A 17753-nucleotide genomic window follows, 5' to 3' on the forward strand; every position below is an offset into this window, starting at 1 on the left:
GAGATCACTATACAGACCCTGAAGGAGTTCGATTGACTTCTAAATTACCAGAAGTCTGCTGATTCCATCCAGGAAATTGTATTATCTGGGTCTGACTCGGAATTCAGCTCTAGCCAGAATGTTCCTTCCTCTGGACAAACTCCAGAAGTTGCATGCTGGGATTCCTCTATTAGTGTCCAGCAGGTGGTCCTCCCTCTGAGCTTGCATGTGGGTGCTGGGCCTGATGGTATCTACCTTTTTGAGGCGGTTCTGTTTGCACAGTTCCATATGAGGTCACTTCAAAGGGAGATCCTGGGAAAATGGGACATGTGTTCCAGGTCTCTGGACAATCAAATTCTACTGAGACAGGAAACCAGGGGATCCCTGGTCTGGTGGCTTCGCTCTCCGGCTCTTCGGCAGGGAAAATCTTTTCTCCCCCTTGTATTGTACGGTGATCACTACGGATGCCAGTCTGTCCGGGTGGGGAGGTGTCCTGGGACTGCGCTTCGCTCAGGGTTGTTGGATGCCGGAGGAGTCTAGACTACCGATCAATGTTGTTGGAACTTTGGGCGATCATGCTGTGCCTGGATCACTGGACAGAGCAACTCCGGGGGGTCCCAGTATGGATCTATTTGGACAATGCCATGGTGGTGGCTTATGTCAATCACCAGGGTGGAACAAAGTGTGTTGGCAGCCCTGGAAGTAGCCGGAATCCTCCGATGGGTAGAACGCTTCCTTCCAGCCTTTCCCGCCGTACACATTCCATGAGTGGAAAACTGGCAGGCGGATTGGACCAAGGGGAGTGGTCCCTTCATCCAGATGTGTTTTCTCAGATATGTATCTGCTGGGACACCCTTGAGGTGGATCTGTTGGCGTCTCAGCTCAACAGAAAGGTACAGAGGTTTGTGGCAAGGTCACAGGATCCTTAAGCATACACCACAGATGCTCTGGTGGTCCCCGTGAGGCCAGTATCCTCTGATCTATGCCTTCCCTCCTCTAAAGCTTCTGCAGCTACTTTTGGGCAGAATCGAGGACGAAGGGATTTTGGTCATTCTAGTGGCTCCCGACTTCCTCGCCAGTCTTGGTACGCTGACCTGGTGTGATTAGTCGCAGACGTCCCTTGGAGACTGCCTCTCAGGGAGGATCTGCTGTCCTAAGGGCAGATCTTACATCCTGCTGTACAGTTGCTGGCTATGACGGCCTGGCTGTTGAAAGCCAGGTGCTGAAGGATAGAGGTTTGTCTGGGTCAGTGATTCCGACCCTGCTTTGGGCTAGGAAGTCTACCTGTAGGAAGATTTACCATTGTACGTGGAAAGCGTACTTTTTCGTGGTGTGACTCGATCAGTGTTCCCCCTCCAATCTTTTTCGGTAGCTCGGATTTTGACCTTCCATCAACGATGTGTTGAGCAGAATTTGGCCTTGAGTACCATGAAGGGCCAGGTGTCGGCCTTGATGGTCTTCTTTCAGTGACCTCTGGCGACGCACTTCTTGGTGTGTACCTTTTATTCAAGGGGTTTGACATCTTGACTCCAGCGATGCAGTATTCTCTACCGCTGTAGGATTTGAACTTGGTACTTTCAGCTCTCCAGAAGCCTCCCTCTGAAAATATTCGGGAGATTCCCCTGCTTACGCTGTCTCAGAAGGTGGCTTTTTTTGTGGCTATCACCTCTGCTTGCAGGGTGTCGAAATTGGCTACTATTGTTGTCGTACCCCCTACTTCGTGGTCCACAAAGATAAGTTGGTTCTTCGCCCGCGTCTGTCCCTTCCTAAGGTGGTCTCTGACTTCCATTTAAATAAAGACCTTGTATCGACTTTCCTAGGTCCAAACATCCTAAGGAGTTTGCGTTTGCATGCCCTGGATGTGGTTCCGACGATTCGGGTGTATCTGGCAGCCAGGGAGTCATTTTGGAGGTCAGACTTGCTGTTTGGGATCACGGACGGGCCAAGAAAAAGGCTGCCTGCTTCTGTGACCACTTCCAGATGGATCAGACAGACGGTGACTCAGGCCTATTCTATCAAGGGTCAGGTTCCTCCTTTACCTGTAACAGCGCACTCTCCCTGGGCACATAGTGCTTCTTGGACCTTCCGTCCTCAGGCGTCAGTGCTGCAGGATTGCAAGGCGGCCACTTTGTCTTCGGTGCACACTTTCACTAAATTCTACATGTTGATGTGTTGGCATCTGCGGATGCTTCCTTTGGCCACAAAGTTTGCAGGCTGCTGTTTAGAGGGTCTGTTCCCTCTTTGGAGGTGTATTGTTCAGGTTGGGCTCCAGTTATTTTTTATTGCTTCTGTTTACCTGGTTGGCTACTGTATTTAGCCTTGGGATTTTTTGTTGTTCCATCCCTTATGTTTGGCACTGCTTGGGAACATCCCTATGCTCCAGAATATGGCGAGCTGTGCCTGTCAATGAACAAAAGAGAAAACAGGATTGTTGTACTTACCATAACATCCATTTCTCTATGGAGTTTTGATACTTCTGACACTGTTTGTTACTAAACTGAAGGCCTATAGCAGAGAGGAGGATGTATACCACCTAGGATTGCCCATAGGCGTAGCAAAGTCTTCTTTTTTTTTTGTTCTGCCTAGTGTCCCACTTGTGTAGGGGGCAATATGATTCTATGATTCTGAATATGGAGAGCTGTGACCGTCATTGAACTCCAGAGAAATGGATTTTACGGTAAGTACAAAAATCATATTTTTGACTTACCTGTGGAGTGCATCACAAGCCTCAGGCAGTCTTTCGACAACTGGGTTATATGTTGCTACATTCAGGTTACTGGACACTGGCAAACCTGTTAGGACCTACGTATAATAACTCCCACTGACAGTTATTCTCAGTTTTTAAACAAGCACTAAGGATTAACAGACACAGGGGCCTGTTTACTGTACTAAACTCCAAGAAATTGATTTTTACAGGCAAGTCAAAAATATTTTTTTTCTTGAGCATACAGTACAGGAAATGGGCATAGTTTTAGATAACTGGATATCCAAAAGCAATTCAAAAAAGAGGTGGGCAACAGGGCAAACACCAACAGACCCACAACAAATGAAGGGTATAGGACCCTAGTTAGACAGCTGCTTGTAGCTCCTTATGGCAGAAGCTGGAATTAGCAGAGGTTTGAACATCCTCCTGGCAAAAAATGTGAACATAAGCCCAATTGGCAGCCTTACAAATCAGTGAAACAGATGCTTGATGCTGAAAAGCCCAAGAAACTCCCACAGAACTAGTGGAATGAGCCTCAACAGGGAAGGGGGAACTGTCTCCTGTAGGGAATAGGTTTCAACAATGACTTGTCGATTCCTCTAGCAATGGCGGAACATGAAGCAGGATAACTACTACAAGAGCCTTTGGAAAGGGCAAACAGAGAAATAAGTCTGAAGGAGGCTGTATCTGACAGATTGAGATCCTACAGACACCGGAGAGTGTCTTGGAGGAGCGAAAGGAGTGTCTCCCTGCAGAAAGGCCTTCGCCAGGGAATGAGATGTCAAAGAATGCTGAAAGAAGATAGCCAAGGCCAAAGTCCTTCGAGGTACTCCCAGGCCAGATAGTGGTCATGATATGTCACACAGAGTATTGTCTAGAATGAGAGATTCTCTGCTCACATCATGCAAAATAAGCCTGCCAGTTGTGATGGTATATTTTGTAAGACGTAGACTTCCTAGTATGAAGAAATGTCAGGATAACCAAATCCGATAAGGCTGTATCTTTCAGGATCTGGGCTTCAACAGGCAGGCAGCCAGTGACCGAGAAACAGGATGGTAGATTGGCCCTTGAAACAGAAAATCAATCTGGAAAAGGCCAAGAGGAATGTGCCAGAAGCCGGAGTATGTCCAAGCTCTTAGGCCAGGTCAATGCCAGAAGAATCACCAGAACACTGTCTTACTAGATCCTATGGAGCAGTTGTGGAGGAAACTTCCATATAGGAAAAGCCTAGATCAGGTGAAACTGATCCCACTGCATCACCGAAGTGTCCACTGTGAAAACTTGAGGATCTTTGGACCTGGCGATTAACTTGTTTGGTTGGATGTTGAACCAGAATACTAACAGGTTCACATCCGGCATCCCCCACCTGCGACAAAGGTTCTGAAAAATCTCTGGATGAAGGGACCACTCTCCTTGCTTCAAATGCTGACAGTTTAGAAAGTCAGCCTGCCAATTTTGCCTTGACTGTGTACCGTAGTCAGGGGCATAAAATGACTCTCCATCCAGGTCAGATTCTGGTAAATTATGCGTCGTCCTCTGGCTGGAGCTGTAGAGGAATTTCCTGAAGCTGAGACATCAAGTGCTGACAGTTGAAAGGCCCCGAGCTTAAAAATGTTTATTGGAAGTTCCTCTTCCGACCAGGGTCCTTGAAAACTCAACCATCTGAGAGGACTCCTCCCCAGCCTGGCATCCATTGTGAGAATCTCCGAAGTTCGTGAAATAAATGACTGCCTGAACTGCCAGCGCTGGATTTTTAAATGCATCAAGTTGGGGAGAGGCAGGCTGAGAAAATGCATGGGATGATCAAGAGACTGAGTCTACTTGTCCCCACACAGACAAGATGCTGAGTTGCATAAGTCTGGAGTGAAATTTTGTAATAGGCACTGCCTTGAATGAGGCTACCATCAGTTCCAGTAGCCATATGCAAAAGCGTACTGAGAAGTGACTTCCAAATTGGAGTTTCCATGCTGAAGAGATACCTTTAATTTTTTTTTCCAAGGGGAGAAAGACCTGGGTCTGGTATGTATCTGATGAGGAAAAGGGAAGCAGCCATTTTATCAAAATTTATTTATGATTATCAAACATTTAGTTATGATTAAGCAGATATATTGGATGTATATGTTGTGAGAAGTCATATTGTACAACAGCTGTTGTGTTCAAAAGCCATTTACACCTCCAGCTGTTAGATTGCTATCTAGACCTTTGAAGACCTGTTTGGAAGCTTTGGAAGTGACATGTCTATGTTAATGACCATCCGCATATCAAAGAATGTTACCAAAGACTCAAATGGGACTTCAAAAGAATGTAGTTAGCCAAGTGCCACCCACTTCAGAATGTATAAATTGTGTTAGGTGTCCTAGCCATATAAAGCAATGATTTTCAAACCAACAGAATGTAATGCGACTGAATTGCTCTCCAAACAGGTCTGTCTACCTACATGTTTGTCTAATAAATCATTTTCAATATGGCTTCAACAGTCAAAATGTTACTGAAACCCGTGAGTTTTGGGGTTTCCCCTACATACATAAATTCTGCAGAATTCGTACAGTCCGTTGTATTTTGGCATTGAAAGCCTGGACAGGGCGATCCTTCAATAGCAAGTTAGGTAGGACACAAGGTGGATAGCCTGAGAGTGAACAAGAGCAAGAACAGGGGCCAAAACTTTCATGAAGACCTGCGGAGCAGTGGATAGGACAGACTGTAGAGATACAAACTGAAAATTATACATTCTTGATTTCCACTGATGCCAGTGGATCTCTCTGCTACAAGGATGCAATAAATGACCTAACTGGCTCCCTTCACAACTTCTGAATCTGAAGGAAGACGTTCAGGGACATCCGGTCCAGGATAGGACAAAAATTGCCCCTTTGCTTTTTAAACCATGAACAGATTGGAGTAAAACTTTAAAACCTCTCCCCTGCAGGCACGGGAACAATAACCCACAAGGTGAGTAACTTCTAAAGAACAGTATACAGGTCTTTACACCTCTGCAGTGAAGAAAGCAGGTTGGAAGGCATAAATTGGAGAGGAGAGGGGCATTCCACCCTGCACCCCCTGGAAATGACCTTCCTGACCTAGAAGTTCAGAATGTCTCTAACTCTGATGTCCGAGAAATTTGACAGACATCCCTCTACATCAAGAAGTGGGGGGGGCCTTCACTGAGAGAGGGCTTGGAGCTGGGTTAGGGCTGGCTTTGGGGAGTCCAGGGGTTGTGGAGAAAGAGTTGACTGGCTTAGACTTGAAGGAAGAGGCTTGGGAAGGATGAAAGGAACTCCTTATAAACTCTGGAGAGATGTGTGTGTTTGTAGGTGCTCTTAACTTTTCCTTGCTAGGCAAATGTGTGCTCTGATCACCAATGACATTATAAGAGACAAGATGTTTACAAAGAGCCATTGTCCTTCAGAGCCATTGTCCTTCGAAAGATATAAAAACAAAACAAACAGGCACTCCTGGAGAAAACACATGAATCCTGTCTATGGATAAAGGGTGTATACAGGGCTGACAACAAGAGGAGTTCCAAAGCCCAATAACACCAAGGGCTAGGTGTCCACATAAAAGTCAAATGTCAAAAGCAGTAGGACTAAGTTCCACACGCTTAGGAACAGAAGGTTCTGTAAAGATGGAACCAGGGTCAAGCATCTGGTCCTGACCGCAAGGGTCTCTCAAATTTTCAACCACAGGTTGTGTTTTGGATTGGGACCAAAACAGTCCGAGATTATATCTGCCCCTGGCCTAATTTCAGAATAATGTGTGCACACAAACATACGCTGACACACTTGTCAGAATAGTTCGTTCTATATTTATTTGTTCCTCTTTTGTCTTTAGAAAGACTCAAGAAATTCATTGCAGGAAATAGTCATATATAATACATATAAGGTGGTGATTGGATGATTGGAGTATCTATGTGTCTAGGCTTTTCTTCCAGGACATGACGAGGTCTTATTTTGGGTGTAGTCTCTCTGTCTGGGTCGCCATCTTGGATTCCATGAAGGGAGGGGTGATCTAGCTGCATTTTGAGTAAGGTAATAAATGCAGCAATAACATATATACATAAGGTATGCATCATAAGGTGAAATAGGCATTTCACTATAACCATTATTAACCATTGATTACATCCATTACAGATTCCCCCCTTGAAATGTCTATTTCAATCTGTGCCCATGGCAGGTAAATTAGTGCAGAAGGAGCCTTGAATTGCAAATCAAGTCTCCTGTCTACAGCATTTTAAAGACAAGAACAGTCATTGTTTTATAAAGGCAGGAACTAGCAGGATCCACAGAAGCCACGAATCATTTTTTGCCAAATGCTTCTATAGGGTATTCCTGACGAAAGCACTTACAGGGTACATAAACTTTCTTGGGGTAAGGCCAGTCTGCTTTGTAAAACTTCAACTAAAACTTTCATAGGAAAAGTTGTGAGCAGTTTTGCAGCCATGTTAGAACCCATACTGGTGACTTTAACCTGGAGACTCTGGCATCCATCTGTCCTTTAGGATAAGTTCACCTTTGAAAAAAAAAAAAAAAAAAATGTGCATTTATTATTTTTTAAATAGGAGCCTGGAAAGCATTGCATTCCATGATCAGCAGATTGCTGGTGCCATGCAGGACTCCTGCGGACTGTCCGTGTCGGTACCTGTAGTTGATTCATTCACAGAACTCTGTGAAAGAATGAGGCGGCCACATAGCCCCACACAGCCACGCTCTTTTATGCTCCCCGTACTGCTGTCACAGGGAGCGAGTGGAGCAGCCAGTGGCTTCAGCAGTGGGAACATGTAACATGTTCCCAAAAGTGAACTTATCCTTTAAAGCTAGCCATAAATGGGTTATTTATTTTTTTCCTGTTTAGCCAGCGGGCTGAACGAAAAATAAATGGAACGGGTTCCTCCAGCCACACAATTGAGGTGGTTAGAGGACTCCTTCCGCTGAGAACATTGTATTCTAACAGCAGGGACATTAAGCAGAATACAGCACCCTGCTTCACTCACTTTGAAAGAGCATATCCCTTAAGGCGTCTTCGGGGATTGGGTCACTCCTATGCGGATCACTATTGCCCTGGACATGTAAAGCACCCTGCAGTTAACTCCACACATTGCACAGCATACCAAGGAGAAGCACCTTATGCAGGATCCAGTGACCGCAGCAACTTTCAGGCAGGCCCCACATCATTTTATCCTACAATGGGGTTCAGATACAGTCCCAATGGCAAGCCTAGGGTATTGATTTGGAAATTGTGCCATTGGCTGAAGCAGCAGACAAACAATCATATAAAAATTCCAAAAGACATCCATTATTTAAGGACACTGGCAAAATACAGAGGATAACAGCCATTAGGAAGGGTTATTACAGGGTTCCGAACAATTCTGTTTGCCATTGTCAACACATTTGACGGTAGCAACACAAAACCCAGTCTTCTAAGACCGTCTCTGTTCTGTACTGTACGATCAAGAAATATAATTTGCATATTTCATAACCTGCTATGCAGCCAGCAGGAGGAGCTCTCACATGTTTAACTGGCTCTCCATATCTGCTATGCTGGGGACAAAAAAAGCCTGTTTACAGAGCTCAATAGCTGAAACTGAATTTTACACACACAACTGAGTCCGAACATAAATGCAAGTCTAAGCAAATTCCAAAAAAGTAGAATACGAACACAAATTTGTGTAAAGATATAAAAATTCAGGTTGGGAATCATTTTACCCTGTTATAATTAAGTGCCCTTAAAAATTAAAAAATAAACAATGTGAGATTTTTTTTTTTTTAGTGTGTACTCTCATTTCAAAATCTTTTCTACAGCCATCCACTTACTACTTTGGAGAATGCATTGGCAGGGTTGTGAAAATCTCTTCTGAAATGTGAATCTCAGTAAATAGTTGAAGTTGGAATAATTTAACATGTTTATGTGGTGATCATGCCAAAGTTTATACTTTTTTAATATTTTTTTCTATTCAGATCAAGGAAACGAAGAAAGCAATCCTGGACTCTGAAACTGGAGTAGAACAAATAGCTGTTGGTCATCACATCAAAGAACGGGCCCACATTGTCAAGCAATTGGAGAACAAAAAGACTGGGGATCGTGAATTTAACCAAGAGTTCTTAAATATGGATGAATGTGAGTGGTAGTATTTACATGTGATGGTATCCTAATCACTTGCGCTCGGGAAGATTTTACCCCCCTCAATGGGGGGGCGCAGATAGCAAAACAACCTGACAAGCTTTCGAATCGCTCAACACACACATGTACACGTCAGCTTCTAACATCACCTTGTTCAATTAAGCTTTGAGAAAAATACATGGAAGCTGATTGGTTTCTATGCAGAACCGCACCACATTTTGCACTCTCCAGTTTTAGTAAATCTACCCCCTGAAGAGGAAGTAAAGTCTTAAATTTTTATTTACTTTTTTACCTGCAAAGTAAAGGCATAATGTGCCAGTATGCATCACATATTAGCACATTATGTGACACTTACCTGCAAACAAAGCCCTCGTCGTCCCCGCTGGAGGCCGCATCCATCTTCACCCATCTGCCTTCCAGGTCCGCAGACTTTGGCTGTGCTACTGACCAGAGCCACGTGACATTACTCCCGCACATACGGGTGGAAGCTGCCAGTCGTGGCACAGGGCTCTGAAGAAACTGCACAGGTGGCCGTTTCTTCAGAGCGCATGCGCCAATGAGGTCATTAGCACAGTATACAGTAACTATCTCCTAAGTGCAAGTTTAGAAGATATTTACAGTACCTATAGGTACACCTTATTATAGGCTTACCTATAGGTACAAAACAGTAGAGGGAAGTTTACAACCACTTTAAGTCTCTTGACAATGTGCCAGTGAAATAACACACACACACACACACAATTCAAAAGGATAACCTTTGCTTAACGTATGAGAGGTTACAGGAATAAGCCTGACTGTTGAAATTCACTGCTATAGGCAAATATAGTATGTGTAAAAAGGAAAATCCTGATTAATACCCCAGAGTGGTACAGTGTTACTATGGTAACACACAATTCTCTGGTCACCGTATGTAAAAAGGAAAACAAAATATTTTAAAATATATATACATTTTTTTTCTTTTACATCCTGCCCCTAGTCAGTGTCCATGTTCACAGCCACACCAGTTATATGATGACGCTGTACTGCATTGGGGACAAAATGTAAATTTCTCTGTCGTTCATTGACGGACGCAGTCGTATCAGTAGGGTTATACTGCCCCCCTAAAGGAGTAGGACACTAGGCAGAAAAAAAGTTCTGGCTACGCCTATGGGCAGTCACAGGGGGTATACCCTCTCTCCCTGCTATAGGATGTCAGTGTTTTAATGTTGTTTTTTTTTTTTTTTTTTTTCAGGTGGGCCTCATCTTGTTGTTCTGATGAGTCCTATGTTGCCTGGTTGGCAATGTTTAGCCTTGGGGGCTAATTTTTCTGCTGTTCCTGCCCCTCATTTTATGGCACTGCTTTGGGACGTCCCTACTGATATGAAGATCAAAGACTGCCTCCATCAATGAACGATAGAGAAAATTGGATTTTTGGCTTACCGTAAAATCCCTTTCTCTGAAGTTCATTGACGGACGCAGTACCCCCGCCCCTCTATTTTGAGTTGGGTTGGTATTATTTTCTCTGACACTGCTTTGATACAAAACTGACATCCTATAACAGGGAGAGAGAGGGTATACCTCCTGGGACTGCCCATAGGCATAGCCAGAACTTTTTTCTGCCTAGTGTCCTACTGCTGTAGGGGGCAGCATAACCTTACAGATAAGATCAGAGAACTTCAGAGAAAAGGATTTTACGGTAAGACAAAAATCCAATTTTATTTTTGGGTTTTAGGGGGAATTTTTTTTTTCTTAATTTTCCTGAAAAATGACAAAAAATTACAACTTCAAAAAACACGCCATGCCTCTTACTAAATACCTTAAACTGTCTACTTTCCAAAAAGGTAATTTGTGGGGTATTTGTATTGTCCTGGTGTTTTCGGGCCTCAAGAAATTAGATGGCTGTTAGTACATCATAACTGATAAATTTTCAGATATATACCATAGTTTGTACAGCCTATAACTTTCCTAGACTAAATAATATACATTGCTTTGGGTTATTTTCACCAAAGAAATGTAACAGAATACAATTTTTGGCCTAGATATATGAAAAAAAGCATTTTTCTGTTTTTTTTTGGAAAAAATAAGTCTTAGCCTTTAGTACTACTTTAATATAAAAGATTTATATTCCCCCTCTACCCTTCATGTCTGATTCCCAGGTAAAACACCCTGTATATCCTATTTCTATATATATTTCTTGTTCTATAAACAAGTGTGTATTTATTTATTTTTATATATATATATATATATATTGTAACAGAGTGTCCCAGAGAGAGCCAGGAAAAGTCCTGTTCGGGGGTTTATACATCACCCAGGCATCTCTCGTATACCTTTAGGGATCTCTGAGCCATGATCCAGTTTGGATCTTGGCCCTCTTCACCAGGCCAATTTAATCTCACCTGAGACAGACAGCAGTGCTCTCTCAGCCTGGGAACACAGACAACATTTGTCTAGGAGAGCAGAAGGTTGGTAACACTGTCAGTGTGTGTCTTTGGAAGCTGACAAGCTGTAGGCTTGCTCAGTCTGTGTTAGTTAGGGGCTGCATTGTGTGTAGTAAGCGCCGGGACACGGCTAGGCTTTTGTTTATTATTATTATTCCTGCTTGTTTTCCTTAAAGCACTGTACAGCACCTGTTTTATAAACTTGTATATAGCACCAATAAACACCGCACTGTTTGTCACTGCCTCAGTGGATTTGGTATCTGTGCCTGAAAGACTGCTCATCCCAGGGAGCTTTGCACCTGCTACCTGTTCCCCAGCTTACATATGGTGGAGGCCTGCGGGCACTGGTAGTAAGTTACTACTTAAAGGGCCAGTACCTGGAGTGACTAAACATGGAGGAAATCCTCAAACAGTTGGTGGTCTCCAACGCTGCACAGCAGCAATCAAACGCTGCACAACAGCAAGCGAACTCTTAGTTTAAACAGCAGATTGGTGTTGTACAAGAACAAACGAAGCAAGCGAACTCTTTGATTCAACAACAGATTGGTGCTGTACAAAATCAAACCCAGTTGATGTTTGAAAAACTGGCAATTGCTGCAGAAGCAGACAGAAAGGTGCTGGTTGAGGTGGTGCAGACACTTGCACAGGAGTCTGCTGTGAAAACAGAAATAGTTAGAGACCGCTGCTCAGCCATCCGTGTTGGTCGCTTCCTGTCCAAGATGACTGCTGATGATGACCCAGAGGCCTTTCTGGTTACATTTGAGAGAACCGCTGAGAGGGAAGGCTGGCCCAAAACCCAGTGGGCAGGATTGATCGCTCCCTTACTTACTGGGGAATCGCAGAAGGCCTATTACGATTTGGAGTCCGTGGATGCAAGAGAGTATGAAAAGGTCAAGCAGGAAATCCTGGCGCGTCTCGGTGTCAACTTGGTCATTCGAGCCCAGCGGGTCAACAGCTGGTCCTTCTGAGATGAGACCCCCAAGATAACAGATGTTTGACCTAATCCACCTGGCTTGAAAATGGCTACAGCCGGAAGTCCTTGTCTGGGCCACAAATAGTGGAGCGTGTAGTCATGGATCGGTTCCTGAGGTCATTACCAACTCCTTTGCAGAAGTGGGTGAGTTAAGGAGACCCCAAGTCGGCGGACAACCTGGTGGAGCTTGTCGAGAGGTACTATGCTGCAGAGAACCTGGTCACCACCCCTACAGCCGCACGGACTTTCCACCCAAAGCCACGGTCTCCCCAGACAAATGGTAAGACTGTTCCAGGGGAAGTGGGTGGTCAGCATGGCAAGGAGACATGGGGGAGGACTTTTGGTGCCCGAGCTGAAGTTTGGCGTCCCAAACAAGGGAAGCCATTGCCTGTCAACAAACCTAACTGGGGTAACATCAGGTGTTTCCGTTGCCAGGAACTGGGACATGTTGCAGCAAACTGTCCGTTGACAGATGAACCCATGCAGTGTGACATGTCTCTTAGAAGGCAGTCTATGTTTGCTGCTGTTTCATGCGGTGCTGCGCCAGGTGTAGGAAAACACATATGCCAAATGACTGTTAGTGATAAGCCTATTGCAGCCTTGCTGGACTCGGGAAGTCTGGTGACTTTGGTTAAAGCAGAAATGGTTGAAAATGTAAATTTAAATGCAAAAAAAGTTGCTGTGATCTGTGTACATGGTGATACTCGGGAGTATCCTATAGCTACTGTTCGCTTTGAAACTGGTTTAGGTACGGTGACCCATCCGGTCGGACTTGTGCCCCACTTAGTGCATGAGGCAATCATTGGTAGAGACTTCCCTAAGTTTTGGGAACTGTGGGACCGTCCCGAATCGGTCACCGAAACGGACTCAGTGGCGGAGCCAGAACTCCTGGCCTGCACCGACCATATGGGTTCAAGGGATTCCTCTCACGGTTCCCCGGATTTTCCTTTCTCTGTTATGGCAGGAGAACTGGAGGAGCCTGAGGAAGTCCCCACAGCCAGTCAAGGTGGACAATCTTCTGCTGACCCTGAGGGTACATTGGAGTTTGCTGATCTTAATGTGCACAAGGAAAACTTTGGTACAGAGCAGAGAAAAGACCCTACCCTTGCCAGGGCCTGGGAGAATGTAGTAATGGTTAATGATGTACCTGTTGAACCCGGGGACAGGCCCTGTTTTCCTTTTTTCAGCAGCAATGAGGATTTATTGTATCGTGTATATAAAAAGAACAATGAAATTGTTGAACAGTTGGTTGTCCCTAAGCCTTACAGATGACTGGTGCTGGAATTGGCTCATGGACACTTACTAGGAGGTCATTTAGGGGTTGAAAAAACCACTGAAAGGGTGTTACGCAGGTTTTACTGGCCTGGGATACAGAAAGATATTGGCAATTATTGTCAATCTTGTCCTGTATGTCAGATGTCAGCCCCACTACCCCACTTCCGAAGTCCTTTAGTGCCCTTACCCATTATTGAAGTGCCCTTTGAGAGGATCGCCATGGACCTCGTGGGTCCACTCCCCAAGTCTGCCCGGGGTCATCAACACATTCTTGTAATCATGGATTATGCTACCCGTTACCCCGAGGCAGTTCCCTTACGCACTGCATCCGCTAAGAACATTGCTAAAGAGTTGTTCATGGTGTTCAGTCGCGTTGGGATCCCTAAGGAGGTCCTTGCGGACCAGGGCACTCCCATTTATGTCACGAATAACTAAAGAGTTGTGCAAGTTATTTAAGGTGACCCAGTTGCGAACCTCCGTATACCACCCTCAAACTGATGGCCTTGTAGAACGCTTCAATAAAACATTAAAAAGTATGTTAAAAAAGGTTGTGGACAAGGATAGAAAAAACTGGGACTTCTTGATTCTGTACTTAATGTTCGCCATCATGAAGTACCCCAGTCCTCTACGGGATACTCTCCTTTTGAATTGCTTTATGGGAGACACCCTCTGGGACTCTTAGACATAGCCAAGGAAACCTGGGAGGGGGAGCAGACACCCCACAAAAGTGTAATTGAGCACATCGCTCAAATGCAGGACAGGATTGCAGCGATCATGCCTATGGTAAAGGAACACTTACTGCAGGCCCAGGCAGCCCAACAGAGAATATACAACTGGGGAGCCAGACTCCGTGTTTTCTCACCTGGTGACAGGGTCCTGGTGTTAGTTCCTACTGTCGAGAGTAAGTTCCTAGCTAAGTGGCAGGGTCCCTTCGAAGTATTGGAAAGAATTGGGGAGGTCAATTATAAAGTGCATCAACCAGGAAAAAGGAAGCCAGAGAAGATTTACCATATTAATCTGTTAAAGCCCTGAAAGGATAGGCTGGCCTTAACTGTGAGGTCCGTCCCTGTGACATCCAGGGGTACTGAGTCCCCTCTGGTCCCTGAGGTCACGGTTCCAGACACCCTGTCTTATTCCCAAAAACAAGAAGCTAGAGAGTTCCTGATAAGGAATAGAGAGAAATTTTCGGAGTTACCTGGTACGACTTCAGCAGTTCAGCATGATATTGTTACTGAACCTGGGGTCCGTGTCAAGCTCAAACCGTACTGAATTCCCGAAGCGAGGAGAAAGGACATTAGTGATGAAGTAAAAAGGATGCTGGAGCTAGATGTCATTGAGGAATCCAATAGTGACTGGTCTAGCCCCATCGTTTTAGTCCCAAAACCGGATGGTACTTGGAGATTCTGTAACGACTTCAGAAAACTCAATGCAGTGACAAAGTTTGACACGTACCCAATGCCCAGAGTGGACGAACTTATAGACAGACTTGGCAAAGCCCGCTATCTAACTACTTTAGACTTGACCAAAGGATATTGGCAAATACCCCTGACTGGTAGCGCCAAAGAAAAGACTGCGTTTGTTACCCCAGAGGGTTCATTTCAGTATAAAAAAATGCCTTTTGGGTTGCAAAATGCCCCTGCGACATTTCAGAGGGCCATGGACAGGACCCTAAGACCTCACCGACCGTATGCAGCTGCCTATCTGGACGATATAGTGGTACATAGCACTGACTGGGAGTCTCACTTGCCCCGTGTACAGGCTGTTCTGGATTCCCTCTTCAAGGAAGGTTTTACAGCAAACCCAAAAAAATGTGCCATTGGTTTAGAGGAAGCCAGGTATTTGGGCTACACTATTGGTCGTGGAGTCATTAAACCTCAGTTAAAAAAAGTAGAAGCCATCCAAGAATGGCCACGTCCTGTAAACTAGAAGCAGGTCAGAGCCTTTCTTGGAATTGCAGGGTACTATAGGAGGTTTATCCCAAATTTTGCATCTCTAGCTGCCCCACTGACCGACCTTACGAAAGGGAAAGAATCAGTAATGGTGAAATGGTCCCCAATAGCAGAGGAGTCTTTCCAAGTCTTAAAGAAGGCTCTTTGTGCACAGCCAGTGTTGTACTCCCCTGATTTCTCCAAGGATTTCTTGGTTCAGACGGATGCGTCGGATGTAGGTATTGGGGCCGTATTATCACAGGTACACAATGGGGAAAAACACCCTGTGGTGTACCTGAGCAGAAAGCTTAATGAACACGAGAGAAAGTATGCAGTCATTGAAAAGGAATGTTTAGCCATAAAGTGGGCCTTGGACGCGCTAAGGTACTATCTGTAGGGCGCCAGTTTGATTTGATGACTGACCATGCTCCTCTGAAATGGATGGCCCAAAAGAAGCAGACTAATAGACAGATGAACCGGTGGTTTTTAGCTCTACAAGATTACTCCTTCACTGTAAAACACAGGCCAGGTGTTGAGATGGGGAATGTAGATGCCCTGTCCCGTGTTCACTCCTGTTTGGCCACAGGTGTTCCAACCCTGGGGTTGAAACAAGGGGGGGGGATATGTAACAGAGTGTCCCAGAGAGAGCCAGGAAAAGTCCTGTTCGGGGTTTACACATCACCCAGGCATCTCTCGTATACCTTTAGAGATCTCTGAGCCATGATCCAGTTCGGATCTTGGCCCTCTTCACCAGGCCAATTTAATCTCACCTGAGACAGACAGCAGTGCTCTCTCAGCCTGGGAACACATACAACATTTGTCTAGGAGAGCAGAAGGTTGGTAACACTGTCAGTGTGTGTCTTTGGAAGCTGACAAGCTGTAGGCTTGCTCAGTCTGTGTTAGTTAGGGGCTGCATTGTGTGTAGTAAGCGCCGGGACACGACTAGGCTTTTGTTTATTATTATTATTCCTGCTTGTTTTCCTTAAAGTACTGTACAGCACCTGTTTTATAAACTTGTATATAGTACCAATAAACACCGCACTGTTTGTCACTGCCTCAGTGGATTTGGTATCTGTGCCTGAAAGACTGCTCATCCCAGGGAGCTTTGCACCTGCTACCTGTTCCCCAGCTTGCATATGGTGGAGGCCTGCGGGCATTGGTAGTAAGTTACTACTTAAAGGGCCAGTACCTGGAGTGACTAAACATGGAGGAAATCCTCAAACAGTTGGTGGTCTCCAACGCTGCACAGCAGCAATCAAACGCTGCACAACAGCAAGCGAACTCTTTCGCAAACAACAGATTGGTGTTGTACAATAACAAACGAAGCAAGCTATTTTTAAGTATCAAAGTTTGGTGCCATTCCACGAGTGTGCGCAATTTTAAAGCGTAACATGTTCAGGTATCTCTTTACTCGGCGTAACATAATTTTCACATTATACAAAAAAATTGGGCTAACTTAAGTGTTTGTTTTTTTTTTTTTTTAATTAAAACCATTTTTCTCTTTCCTTCATTGATGGACACAGCTTTAGATCTTAACCGTTGGGTTATACTGCCCCCTACTAGGACATTAGGCAGAAACAAGTATGGCTACGCTCAAGGGCAGTCCCGGGGGGGTATACTCCCTCTCTCAGCTATAGGCACTCAGTTTTTTTTTTTCTGCCTAGTCAGGCGTAAGGACCTAGTTCCTTGCTGGGATCTTTGGTCCTGGGATTTTTTTTTTTTTTTTTAATTTTTCTTTTTAGATAGAAGTTTTTTCCCCTGGATTTTTCCTGTGAGATCTACAATCAACTGCCTGACTGGGCGATAGGCTGGATAATTTAGATCCAGTGGTCATCCCAGTCTGGCCAGCAAGCGCGCACAGACCTCAGCTCCGTGCTAGCTCAGCCGCGGCATAGCCCCACTGGACGGGGCTGGCCTGCAAGTTAAACGTCTCATGAGGCTGCATACAACCGGGTCTCGGGACGAGTCACATCGTTCCTCCTGGCCGACAGCCCCCCATTTCGATGTCTGGTGCGTTGCCCGTCTTGTTCCTGGTATGGTGAGTAGCTGTCCCCCCCTCTCCCACTGGAGGGTTTTAGGGTGGACGTGGGCCCCTCCTTGGGACAGCCTGACCCCTGGGTTCCACTCCTTCCCGTCAGGCAATCCCCTTGTCATCTGTCCCCCATCCAACCCCCACCCTATGTTGGGGCTGTTTGGGTGGTCTGGTCCACCTCCTGGGGTGGGGACAGGGTGCTATGCTGGCAATGGGGGCTGGGGGGGGGGGTGCGCCACCGGCTACCAGACGATCGACTGTGCAGGGGGTGGGCTGTACCTGGTGGGGACTCCTGCCAGGGCCCCCTGTCCTGCCTGGGTCTGTCTTTGAGGCC

At 45.4% G+C, this 17753-nt stretch overlaps 1 protein-coding gene across 2 annotated transcripts in view; it reads left to right on the forward strand.

Annotated features, from left to right (window-relative positions):
* MLF1 (myeloid leukemia factor 1) overlaps positions 1 to 17753 on the forward strand; it is a 181615-nt gene that overhangs the window by 134061 nt on the left and 29801 nt on the right. For both annotated transcript variants that reach the window (XM_082248600.1, XM_082248601.1), the window contains one exon: positions 8632 to 8791. In XM_082248600.1, the coding sequence (XP_082104726.1) occupies positions 8632 to 8791 (160 nt within the window). The remainder of the gene's footprint in view (positions 1 to 8631; positions 8792 to 17753) is intronic.

This window comes from Pelophylax lessonae (genome assembly GCF_965119305.1).
Source record: "Pelophylax lessonae genome assembly, chromosome: 3".
Classification (NCBI taxonomy): domain Eukaryota; kingdom Metazoa; phylum Chordata; class Amphibia; order Anura; family Ranidae; genus Pelophylax; species Pelophylax lessonae.